At 38.3% G+C, this 13,748-nt stretch overlaps 1 protein-coding gene and 1 long non-coding RNA gene across 3 annotated transcripts in view; one reads left to right on the top strand and one right to left on the bottom strand.

The window, feature by feature from the left end:
• LOC145231988 (semaphorin-3D-like) overlaps positions 1 to 6,159 on the bottom strand; it is a 30,170-nt gene extending 24,011 nt beyond the window's left edge. For both annotated transcript variants that reach the window (XM_080096467.1, XM_080096468.1), the window contains exons 1-2: positions 5,988 to 6,159; positions 3,446 to 3,607 (exon numbers count right to left, since the gene is read on the bottom strand). In XM_080096467.1, the coding sequence (XP_079952593.1) occupies positions 3,446 to 3,554 (109 nt within the window). In that variant the 5' untranslated portion in view covers positions 3,555 to 3,607; positions 5,988 to 6,159. The remainder of the gene's footprint in view (positions 1 to 3,445; positions 3,608 to 5,987) is intronic.
• Positions 6,160 to 12,747: 6,588 nt separating this feature from the next.
• LOC145233061 (uncharacterized) lies at positions 12,748 to 13,748 on the top strand. Its single transcript, XR_013861005.1, has 3 exons — positions 12,748 to 13,071; positions 13,268 to 13,377; positions 13,466 to 13,748. It is a non-coding gene; the product is annotated as an uncharacterized LOC145233061 (long non-coding RNA).

The following is a 13,748-nucleotide window of genomic DNA, read 5'->3' as shown; positions in this document are numbered from 1 at the left end:
GAGCCTTCACGTATAATGAGGTATAAGCAGGGTTGTCATACCGTCCTCATTTCTAAGATTTGTCCTTATTTTCTTTATTCCTAAGAAATTTCCTTTTTTACTTGGGTCCTTATTTTGTCGTATTTTCAACCATTACAAAACTTCTATCTTCAATGCCATAGCTCTTATAAATGTAAAGACTTGTTTAAAAACGTTTGTTTCGTTTCGTATGAAAATTTATTTTTTTGGTTTTCCTCATTTTGGGGTACGTGTCGATGACAACTCTGGGCATAAGCATGATATTGATTGAGATTAAACCGTCTTTAAATCGTACTCTGCCCTCTGCGTGCAGTAATCTTGTGCAATACACAAACAATGGCACCAAGAGACCGCAATGACAGCGACACAACGATTGATGGAGCGGCGTAGCGAATTGAAGGACGTTCGCTTGAGACAATCACATCATTTTCTGCACCAATAAGTTTGTTGTTCGTGCCTATGACTCCGGAGATTGATAACTAAAAGCGACACACCACTTGGAAGCAGTGAGCTTTTAAGTCAGCAAACGACCTAACATATAACATTGTGTCTTTGTGAAAGGCAGTGGGCTTTAAATTGAGTAATGAACTTGTAGTTGATATTTGTTACACATCAACCGTACCGTGTCGTCTTGAAAAGGTCAATTTGGGTCTTGGCGTTATTAAACTGTTATTTAACACGGGGTATAGTACGAGGGCAAAAACCTGTTCGTTTTGTAAAAAAATTCGCTTTCTAGGTAAACAGACAAAGTGAAAATACTGCTTGGAAAAAAACCTAAAAAGCAATTTTATCGAAACAGGAAACAAAACATTTGCTTTGCCAACCAAGCGAGCATCCAAAAAAGCACCAACGAGAGATTTGTAATCGAAAGAGAATCAGTTTCACCGGATCAGCGCACAGTCATCTCACGTAAATAACCGTTTGTGACGTTTTTCCGAGTCAAAATTTTATTCGTGACAATAGCAACTGACAAAAACAAAATCGATTTTTTTTCAGTAGGATGTCTGTTAACGGTCCAATGGGCACTGTGGTATGGTCGTTACGCATCGGTGGAGTTGGAAATCGGTTTGAATCTGTGTTTTGTCGAGGTTTTGGAAAATTATGGGGTGCAAATTACCCTACTTGTCTGTGTTTAACCATAGGTTACATCTTTTGTCACACTAGAATTTCCTAACTCGGACCACAAAACATTTTTTAAACCGACAAAACTATTGTTGCATACTTTGTATGGTATATTTTGCACTGTATAGTACAAATAGAGGTTTATAAATTTATTAAAAACTTGGTAAGCCATTCAGAAACTAATAGAAATCAAAAATTAATACATTGAGCTCCTGGGGTTTAACGAAATAATCACGGATGACTTAAATCGAGGAACAATTGCTAGTTACAGTACACATACGTCAATTTAACACACTGTCAGAGGCAATCTTCTCACCGAAAGACATATGTTCAGCTATAAAATCGATCTCAATGATTCGTTGGTCTGACCACTGACGACCGCATCTGAAGGTACCTTGATGTGTTGATGAGAAAAAATACCACTAAGACGTCAGTTGCGGTCGGACCAACAGGTGCAGATCGTGCTACACTTACTACTCTTTGTCAATTTTAGGCGCCATTTTTGCCTTTTTTGAAATGGAAAAACACATTGCGAATTTTAGGAGGACTTCTTGGCTCTATATAACTATCATGTATGAAAATTTCAAGAAACTTTTGCAGTGTACTTTGGGACAAAAGTGACCAAAAACCGTCGTAATATCAAAAGTTGTTCATGATATAATAACCGGGATAAAAAAACATGTCATGAATCTAGTAAGGATTCAAATTGTCAAGAAAAGTCACCAGGTTTCGCCTAATGTTCATCCGACAAAACATTACTAACGCCTCTACTTTACTGACAAACCGTTACCTCATAATTGTTTGTGCAAAAACACGTGACTCAATACGTCACGATGCATTGGCCTGTGATATTACACCATTTCCGTTTTCCTGTTTGTTCTCTTATATTGTGTTGTTGCAAATATGCCTATTATGACAACCTTATAAAATAACAGTGACTTTATCACAATATTCAACGCCAATTAAGGTCAGGGTTGTTTTTGTCACACAATATACGTAAGGTTTGTGCCTGGCCATGGGGTTTAGAAAAGCAACTGCTTTCGTGTAAATGCCGCAAAAAGGGCGATGGACGTATTATTTTTCACAATAGCGATTAGTGTTCAGGGCGGGGGCTCATTTGAAAATAACAAAACAAGCGCGTTGAATTAAAAAACACACACAGGAAATGGATAATCGTTCGCAATTGTTCGTTTAATGATCGCTTATGGGGACATTTCTATTGTTAGTTGGTGCAAAGATTCGCTAGGGACTGAGGCTTATGTATGCGACAACCAACGATTATTAACCACATTTGTAAAATGGGACTCGTTGTGCCTAGCATATTGGCGCTAAAATTTGTTTTCACACACTTTTTACGGGTATATGTACAAAAATCGGATGATTTGCTGTTTTGGTGGGGTTTGTAACAGAAATCGGTGAATTTCCTTAGCAGTACAAAAACCGCAATACATTGTAATCACTAAAAACAAGCCATTCAATTTAACACCATGTTAGTTCGTGATCAAAAAAGCAGTTCCCACACGTTTTGACGAGAGCCCGGAAATCCGCTAACAAACAGAGAAACAAATGACAGCTATCGCTCCCACGAGGCATAGCACGTCCACAGGGAATCCCACTACACAACAATTATAATACTGACAAGGAAAATCTGCGTGCAATGAACGGGGCCACATGGGGATAGGCTGATGAAACTAACTGGTGGGAAAAAGCCCCAGAAGGTGTCTTGCTTTATTGGATTAGACTCTGCCGAAATTGGTTTTCCCTACGTGTGATAATGAGTAGTATTGAATGGCGTGTTAAGCGCCTTAAGGCTATCATCATTGAAATGAGTTGTACTCGCAGACTGTTATTAAGTTCACCGCCAATGGTAAACATTGAGTGGGTGTGGATTTGACCGGGGATGTGTAATCAACCGTCATCACTTTTTGTTAACAAAGAAACTTACATATGCATTGCGCTTGTGTTAAAATAGTCTAAAAAGAAGTATATTAGAATGCACAAAAGATTAGCTGCTTGCTGCTATGTTTAGTACAGCTGTACTGATTGGATTTGTTTACAATTTTAAGTTTTGAAGTGAAGCTTAACTCCCTATTTCGCCTGATATTCATGCTCTTTTGTACACACTTTGAAACCACATATACAACTCCTAGCACAAACTCTAAAGTGTTAACCAAAAAGATACGTTATAACAATTAATTTCAATGCCACAATAATGCATTTTGTTCCCGTTTTTGTGCTCACAAAGCGTTGGCGGTCATATAAACATAGGCCTATACACTTGTACAATGTACAAAATGTAACTTACTTGATATGGGAACGTCGACGAAGGGCCGGTCGTTGCAAGTTGCATGGTCAGTAAGCAGTAGTAATAACAGCAGAGTGGATAATCCGAATAAACAACAGAGCGCCTTCATAATCCAGCCTTTACTTTTTTGCTGGTGCCAGCGGCAAAACGAATACTATAGCACTGAAAACAAGCAACAATATATTGACTGGTCAACGAAACTCTCTCATTGGGTATACTAGTTATGCTAGAAAATTGAACGTATAACACAAAAATACAGCTAAAAAGTGTGTAACCGCTAAGCTAACGTATGATTCAAAAGTAGTACCGCTTAAACTCTGCCACATCATAGCAGATGTGTCATAGAACAACAGTGACTGGGAAGGCTTATAGCGTAGGCGCCTTCCAAAAGCAAACAATTATTAGCACTGCCCGTTTGTTTACCCTGTGTAAATCAACGAACGAACGGACAAGGACCTTTAAGCAGACAGAATTCATACACTGCTGTCAGTAGTTAAGTTTCCTGGTAACTATTCGCTAAACCTGTTAGTCTGACTGATACGGTACTAAGTATTGCGTCCCTTTCCCTTAATTAAAACCCCTCCTTTCACATGTAAGACTATAGGTGAAAACTGAAAAACATTGGCTGAATAGATGCCTCCCGCTCGTCAATGAGCCAAACAATGAGTTGCTTTTGGAACGCGTCGTACAGTGCGCGGATAATTGCTCCCTTTTTTCATTTCGCTCGAGCCTCCAGTCTGTGATCAACCTGCCGACACAAGGCCTTCACGCTGCGCGACAGAGTGCCTGTCTGTACCTCACGCTGTTTTTTTTAAAGCGGCTCTTATTTCGGAAGGTCGCAAAGAAAAAGGCAGACTTCAACAGCCGATAGTACATGATCAAAAGTGCGGCGGGGTACAAGGCTGCAGATTTCGCACCTCTATATCGCCTCCTCAGATTCAAAGACTTCCTCATAATAAGACGCCCTATTACTACCACAAAGCTTAAGCCATGAGCACTTCCCAGACCAGCATAGTAAAAATATTATTCGCCGCCTGAACTGCACACGCGTATAGCTTAGCTTAGCTTAGCACCCTGTATGCGTATTTTACCTTTGTATTTCGCTATCTTTATGCGTTGGGCCTAGTTATTCGTTGAAGGAAAGCTCAGATATTCTCTGCTAGTATACAAAGTGCACTTTTTTAACTCGCAAACATTACAAAAACAGATGCGTTTAACGCTTGATGTAACATATTTGCCACCATTGCTTAATAAGGGGTAACTTTATGCAATTTAAATAGTGCTGAATACATTATTTTGGAAGGGGTAAGACTTGCCTAAAGTTCGTAGCACCAACATTAATTTAGTACATTGTGTCTTCGGTAATAACTAATAATTTCGATACTTATTGGTTAATACATAGCACCAAGTAAGAGCATGTCGAATAATACCCTAACCATGTCCCTTGCTGAACCCCATTTAGCAAGGCTTGATCGATGTAGGGCTGCCAATAATCACCATGGTGTTATAGCGAAATTGTGAACCTATATCACCTCCGAGCGTTGTTTAATTTTCAAAATAGGCGGGAACGGGCGCGATTGGTCGGCGAGACAATATCATAACACCTTGAAATCGACCCCAGTCAGCAAAGCATGCACTGTCTACTCTACAGTCTACACCAGTGGTTCCCAACCTTTTTTTGTCGCGACCCAAATAATTACCAAAATTTTGTTTTGTAGCTTCTCGCGACCCATGGATATGCATTCTTACTATTTGGGTTGTATTTTTGTTTGTAAATCAGGAAAGTTTTTCGAAAATTACTACGCTAGTTTGAAAAATAAAAACATCAAACAAAAATTATTCGTTTTTCCGCCAACTTAAACAGTGATCTCACACAACCATTATGACGTCACAAACAGAATAATTCACTATCACGCCAAATAGTCATGAAATTGTTATTGGGAAACAATTCATATCCTTGGGAAATAACAAAATAACGCTACGAAACGTAGATGCTCTAATTGTCACAAAAACTGGCGACCCAACAGAATTTACAGGCGACCCAACTTTGGGTCGCGACCCATAGGTTGGGAAACACTGGTCTACACTATGCTATAGTAGCAGGTGTTTACCATGGGACGTTGATTTGTGAGGTCATAAAAGCGATTGTCGTTGCTTTTTGGCGGCAATACAATGCACAATTGGTACACTATTTGAACCGTGAAGTGACTGTTAATAATCAACTTTTTAGGGGTTTTAGGGAAACTTAAGTTCAAGTAAGCATTTTATGGTTTATGCGTTGAATTAGACAAGAAACTTTAATTGAGTCTCTGACTTGTTGAACTTGTTAGTCCTAATGTAGAACAAACATTGTTACAATAGTGGAAATAGAAACTGTATAATACACTCCCGACTTTCATGCATTGCGTTCTGTTTCAATGTTGCGCAGCTATTTACGACTTTAAAATTTTGTGTATGTGGTGCTGACTTTTTACAACTTAACTAAACTCTATGCAAAACTATATACCTATTATTAACGGCGCATAAGAACTATGGAACTTACCGTAATAAATGCGAAAAGATGTAGATGACAGTCTTTAAAACGATGTCCAAAGCAGCAATACAATGTTGGTCGTGATATAATAATCAGGAATGTAAAGAAAAATCAAATTGCACAGAAAGTTTAACAATGCTCAATTAGTCAAGTCAGCATGGCTGATAGCTGAAAAACAAAATATAGATGAGTCAGCGTTAACGAAACAACCACAGGAAATATGCATGAAATTGCTGATGTTCGAAAGGGTCTTCTCCACAAAGTAATAGCTTTACTATTGTTAGTTTGAAATAAAGTTATGCATGTGAGAATAACAGAACGTTTGTACCTCTGTGTATGTAAATGGTAGATTTATTTTACAAATTCAGTAACCCTAAGAAGTCGCACTAAAAAACGATTTTAGTACGAGTCTTCAAACAAGCCACTTTAAACGTTTCAGTACTGTTTCACCTTAAATTCAAGCAAAACTGTCAAAATTACACTTACAAAACGAAGCTTACTGAAAACCAATAGTCGAAAACATAAACTAAAAAATGAAAACATTCAATAAAGGTGGCTAGATCAGTACTTTTGTACACAAAACGAATGCAACACCTTGCGCATTACTTGCAAATACCAAAGCATGCCTGGCCCACATGAGCCTTTATATACACAGGGCTCGAAAAAAGCACTAACCACTTGATAGTAGAAGTATAACGCACCGGACAGCACAATAAATAATGCATTACTGGGAAAACAAAGCATCATCGCCATGCCTGCACGCACTATGCTGTGACGCAAAGCGACCGAGGATGGATTATTCTATGTGACAAAAATGACCTAGGTATCTTCGTTGATCAGGAAGTTGACCGTATACTATGGGTAACCTTAAAAGGCAGGCTTTCTAATGACCAATTAGTTATTTTAGGTGACCTGACTTTTCGGTTGAAGGTAACCCATTGCTTACTCTATGAGTTTCGGAAATGGCGTGTTATATATAGTTTCGCAGCGTGTGTCAATAAAAAGTGTACACAAGTTTTTTTTAAAGAAAATATAACTAATATTACTTTGCATAGTTTTGCATGATATATGCTTGGACTAATATTTCTCTATTTAAAGTTTCATGAGACTAAAATGCCAAAGGGGTATACTTTTAAACAGAGGTTCGCAACTGTGGTTTAATTAATATAGGTATGCAAACATATGCGAAGTCAGTTATTACGAAAAAGGCCTATATGGTTTGATTCAAACGTATATGTCTTAAACCACGTCTAAAACGTACTCAAAACGATTGCCACAAACTAAGACAACCAGCATGTACTTTCTAAACAAAAAACTGTACAAAATAAAATAAAAGCGAAACAACGGATCCAAATTACATCGTGTGTTACGTTGTGAAATAACCGCAGTATCCATTATAAACACGCTTTATACTAGGCAGGCAGGTCTTTGCCTTTGGCGGGAAAAACAAAGGCAATTTCTGGATACACAAGCGACACATTGCAAGCAATTGCGAACGGCGATCAAGCGGATAAACCGGCCATCGAATGCCGGGTTGGGAACTACAAAGAACCTGCGATCAACCGCTCATCAAAGACGCAATGCGCTTGATCGATTGTTTTATTGCAAAGGTATCACTGGTCGCTACATTAATCACTCGTTGAAAACTGTATGTACAAAAACTAGCAACTATGCAATATCAAGAGTTGGATTTTTGGATGGGACATCGTTAATATACACGTAACAATTTTGCATCGGACTTTATTGGAAATCTTTTCAGGAAAACATTTTCTTTGGCTATTGCAGACCAATGTAAAAGATATATTAAGCAAAGACGATCACAATAACATCAATTTTTTTCAAGTATTAATACCACAAAGACGCATACACGAAAAAGGTGTCTACCTTTAGTTTTCAATTCAAAAATGATTAAAAGCTTTAATCACTTTTGGGCGAGGTTTAAGATTAGGCGCTAAAATCAGCTACAAAGCCATCAAAACAAATCCGGCATGACATGACGCAAGCAAAATCAATCAATATTTTTCACTGTGCGTCTTGTTCACGTAAACAACCGCATTGACAGGAGGTCCCATATCGACGTGTTTCGTTATATTCGTCATAGACCCCTAAAGGTATAATATACAATAAATTATAAATGAAGTTTTACCACACTTCATCGTGTTTGTATGTTGCGTCGCGGGGAGACATAGTAGAACTTAAAACCGGGCAACCATTTCTTATTCTTACAACAGTTCGATATTTTGAAATTAGCAGTGGTATCATTTAAACCAGTGGTTCTCAAACTGTGGTACGCGTACCACTAGTGGTACGCCGGAACCTTTCAGGTGGTACGCGAGTAGCTTTCTGCGATACCTAAATTAGTCCAATCTAAAATTGCAACTCAACTGACCCAACTGATCAGCACTGGTTTGGGCGAAACTCGTGTCTTGTACAGTCTTTTGAAATTGCTAAATATGCTAGTCAGGAAGAAAATTGGCCTATTTATTGGTCTACCCATGTAAACACGGTTTATGATAGATGGTACGCAGCGATAGAAATAGTCGTCAGGTGGTACGCGGTCCGAATAAGATTGAGAAACACTGATTTAAACAAACGACCAACTTTTCCAGGTTTGACTATGAACGACAACAATACCTCTTCTAACCTTGCTTTTGTGTCAAAATTTCAGTATCGTATCTTTTAGCGCAATAGCGTTGTTGGCCAGTTTCACTCTGGTCTTTTCCCCTAATACTATTACTTGCATAGCAACTTTAACTTTGCACCAACGGGGTAGCTGCAGCACGCACAATCTATCCACTAACTATAAAGTCTCAACGTTGCGCAGCTATTTCCGGCAATGTGAATGTTTTAGTGCAATTGTGTTGCGACGATTGTTTTTCCGAGAGAAATAAATTGAACCCAACTACAGTACTTTCATCACTGCCTACGCGTAGTAAACATTACCCTTTGTTGCAGGCATAAAAATACGCAAAACGTTTGCGTCGCCTGGCTTTCGAAAACAAATGAACTGAAAAACACGTCTGGCTTAACAATGACTAACAACAACACCGGATTTCGCCAGTAAAAAGACAAAATCGAACCTAAATGCGTCACAGAGGTCGTCTGTGATAACAAGCACCCTGTCAGCGAAGGTCATGGGCACAGTGGGCCTTTATTCTCGACTTAGCTGAGGAAACTACAATACATTTCGGCTCCACCTTAAGCTATTGTTTGCTAAGGGATCAATGAAACTCGTTTCCGCTGTCTTAAGCAAACACGGTGAAGACTTTCAAGACACAGCAACTGTATCCGCTACATTGTACAATAACACACTGTTAAATTATACTTATATCCGTTCCCATGTAATCTTACTGGCTATTTAGAACGACTCACAAGGCTATCATATTAGTTTTACTAAAACCAAAGTCAAAAGTTGCACTGCAAAAGACATAACACTAGTCTTTGTAGAACTAGGTCTCAATCAAAACCGACAAGCATTCTGACAGGGCAAAACCGTCGTCATTCACCATACTATGCCGTGAGACCAGAAAAAAACAGCACGCAACTGTTCAGCTGCAGTGTTAAAACTCGCCGCAGGCGCTGCAATGCACGATGGTGGCATTGATAATAATCTTTCGTGAGAGCGTGTTTTGACATGACAATTTCGCACTGTGACAGTTTAGTGGAACATGGCTTCCGATATGCAAAGGTCAATGACCATCTGATGTATTTCAATAGACGGTGCTTTTTGTAAATGTAATATAACCACATAACCAAATCTCTATTTCTACCTTTGCAACAGAAAAGTGTTAAAAAACTGTCAATGTCATTTTTGACATATACCCAAAGTTAATTGCTTATTTTTTTTTAAATGCATTCACAAATCATAATATCCATCTAGTAACTGGCAACAACTGATGGCATGGGGCCTTGACCCTGTGCACATGTTTCTACATGGTATTAATTAGGGGCCTGCTAATACAAATTCCATGTACCTGCTTGCTTTCATGTGCATCATACAATACAATATTGTGGACTAATTGCTAGTGTTCAAGGCTTCAAGCGTGCTTTTTTAATATGTAACCTTGTCTTGATGACACACATAACATTAAAACTGACAGCAAAACTAGGTAAACCAATTCCATAATGACATTATAGCATGAGCACCAGTGCTGTTCAATGCTGTACTTTTTAAACAAAGCAACCAACTGTTTGAGCAACCTGCTGCATCTACTCTTCATTCTTAACTTAAAGCTTTACCAGTTAGTCATTCAGTTTGCGGTTTTCGAGGCTATTATGTCTACAGTTCGAAGTCCTAAGTATAAAGTCCACATGAATTTTGCCTAAGTGCCGCGATTATACTGCTAAACAAGTTTAAGTATTACTGCTTTTGCACAGTTAAACCTTATGTTTCCACCCACGTACACGACTTAACACACCACGGTGGTCTGTTGCACGTTTATAGGCCACAAAGCACAAAACTTCCAGTGCTATTCAGTCTTCACAGAAAGAGAAGGTTTGTACATGTGCAGTGACCCGTAACGCCTGTCTCGCCACGCGCCAATACGGTTTACATCCTCAATGGCGCAACAAGTGTGTTATCTCATTTTTTACCAGTTTAAAGGAGAAACTTTAGACATAAAAAACATTTTGTAACCTTATACCGACAACAATTACCACAACATTTTTTGCTGAACATATTTGTTTTGGAAAAGTGCAATTAAGATGTTAAATGTGAGGAAATCTATATCTTGTGTGAATGCTTGGTGACCGGCTGATTCGGTATAGCGCCTTCAATGGGCCTGGCGTACTGTGATTTATCTTGTGTGCAAATCAACTATATTATGTGTAACAGTAACAGATGTAGGGCCTAGGTTGAAATAAAGGTTTCACAAAGCAAAATGAACTCTTTAATTCACCGGTTGATACAAACTGTTGGAGTTTATTATTAAAGAGCCGTACCAATTATAATATTTTTCAGGACCAGCACAAAGAAACAAATTCTCCCAAACTTAAGCCAGTTGTTCATTGTGCAAAGAAAAAGTGGCGTGTAACTTAAAACCTCATGATAAGTATTATTACTGCAAAACAGCCAACATATGAGCAGCAATATTTAAGGTAAACGTATTTAACCATCACAATTTTTAGTTTATTCTTAAACGGAACTTGGCTACTTTAATTTTGAAAAGTAAAGTTAGCCGACATCGAAATGCTGCGACAAATTTTCGTGATTATGATCGTGCTTTGTTTGTTGCAAACTAGCGAAGGATTGTGTCAAGGTTCGTCGTGTCCACCACATGGCTTTACAAGCAAGTTAAAAATGATTTAGCAGGAACAAGCGACAACAGTTACAACAAACTCACCACATACGACCCAGGGTTTGTAGACATAAAGAATAAATTTGGTAATTAGATGAGAAACCTTCAACGCTAACGGACACTTCTAGACTCGTACATGCAATAACATCACCAAAAAGCGAGATTGTAAACTGACAGTATACTTATGTGGTTTACAATCGCTTCTTTGCACCGCTTTTGCTGGGTAAGTTGTATTAAAAAGCAGCTGTACGGTTTACTGCTTTTGCCTCAACCGAAAGTACAAGTCCGAAACCCGGCTTAAACCCGAATCGTTTTTGAGAAGCCCACTTAGGTCCGAAATTTTGATTGACATGCCTATATACATTGAAGCCTCAGGAAAGACCCAGACCACAAACACAATAGACAATTGGTCTTTAACAAGGCATTTTAGGGCTGTTTGACATATAAGGTCAGGTCCTGCAACTGGCTGCTTAGCTAGTTAAATTTATTTGAAAAAAATACTGGCACAGAGTGTAAAGTCATGCCCGAATCAAGACCGTTTTTTTGGTAAGGAAAACCGGTGCTTTAGTTTTCCAAAGCCAAAACGGCATGATGAATAATATTTATCTGGCAAGATAGCAAAAATACGAGTTTTGCTCACAAAATCACAAAATCGGATAAGGTTTAAGGCACGTAGACACTTGTGATAAACCTTTAGAGCAGTGGTTCTTAACCTTTTTTCTGTTGTTACCCACAAAATGTTTTGATGGATATCAATTACCCCTTTTTAGAAAAACATTACCTAATATAGCTTGCAATCCAAAATAAACCCACAGAAAAGTCATTATTTATTGTACATTTAAAGGTTCATTACAAAAGCAGTTAATGGGAAGGGTGATACTGCTTTTTAGCTACTAAGCATGCAAATCTGATTATCATGATTATCAAGAATCTAAAGATAACTATAACAGAAAATCTATGTTACCCCTTATAAAATGCCAAATTACCCCTTTGGGGGTAATTACCCACAGGTTAAGAACCACTGCTTTAGAGTGTAAACAAAGCGAAATAAACCAGGCGTGTATTTTGCGTACTCCCTAAGGCTAGATCCACACACACGCTCGCGCGCCGGCGCATAGTTGGTTTGTTCTTTTATAGCCAGCGTAAAACGCCGGCGCGCGAGCGTACGCTTTCGACTCGGCTGCAAAGCGTGAGATTTCGCCCACAAGGTGGCGCGGAGCTTGAAACCACGCTCGCGTTTTGCTGAGCGCGCGAGCGCTGGCTAAATAAATTTGATTTAGCTCACGCCGGCAAGCCAGCGCAGTTTTGAATTGTGAACTTCTGATGTTCAGGAACTTTACTTGCTGGGCGAAATGTATATCATGTGTGTAATGTATAGTGATTTTAGGGCAGGAAATATATATGTAGTTCTATTTTTTTTAAGTCAAGAAAACCGAAATACCAATTTAAATGTCCTCTATTGCAATGATGGCAGGCACTTGAACATCAACCATCGCACATCAATTGTGCACTGTTGCTTGTGGGGACACGCACCCATTAACTTTCCTGATAGCCTTTGTTCGTGTTTAATGAGTTTTTCGTATCCCGCTGCTCTAGTTCGTATTCGTTTTGGTGCTCCCACGAAACCATTTCATTGTTCTGAAGTAGCCCTACAGTTCAGCAAAATAAGACTTATCCACTATTCAGCATGGTTTTGTCAATTTACAGCAATCAGGAATTGTTAAATTATATTGTATGTGTTCAAGCCTACCCGCAAGACATGGTTAAAAATGCCTGGAAGAAAATAATTTTGAAAGGTAATATATGTGGCAAGTTTGGCTATGCATTTTGGAAACTTGTAGGAATATAATTATAAAACTGACATTGCCTTGCATATGTGCAGGTGAAAATGTAATTGTAAACACAGCCAAGGTTGTATTTAGGAGTTTAAAAAATTGTTTTTTTTTTGGGTTTCCTTTTATTTCTAAAAACTTTACAAAATACTTTTAACAGGAAAGCATGAAACACCAGTAAAAAAGAGGTTCAGGCTAGGTCATCACTCTAAAAACTGGCTGATGCTGTAAAACATTATGCTACCTATCTTGGAAACACTGCAAATGAAGGTATTTTTTAATTGTAAAAGTATAATTTCTGCCAATATACACATTTACAAACAGATAGACAAATGTTTACTCATCTGTTTGTTTTCAGATACAACTGATCAGTTTGTGCCACACTGGCCTTTTCCCTAGAAGGATTTGATGGAAAGAAATATTGTAAATGGTTTATGAAGCAGAAGAAGACTGATTATACAATTGTTTTTAGTTAAACATGTTTGTGTGGTTTATGTTTAGGTGAATTAACTTTTTAGCAAGTTTGGTTTGTTAAAACTGCATTTAACCTTTTTGCAACACATTTATTTGGAACTACCAAGTTTGCTTATTTTACGATGTCATGGTTTATAACTCTTGCAAATAAAACAAATTGGAGTATT

This window comes from Phallusia mammillata, chromosome 6 (assembly GCF_965637545.1).
Source record: "Phallusia mammillata chromosome 6, kaPhaMamm4.hap1.1, whole genome shotgun sequence".
In the NCBI taxonomy this organism is placed as follows: Eukaryota; Metazoa; Chordata; class Ascidiacea; order Phlebobranchia; family Ascidiidae; genus Phallusia; species Phallusia mammillata.
This window is presented reverse-complemented; position numbering and strand designations above follow the sequence as displayed.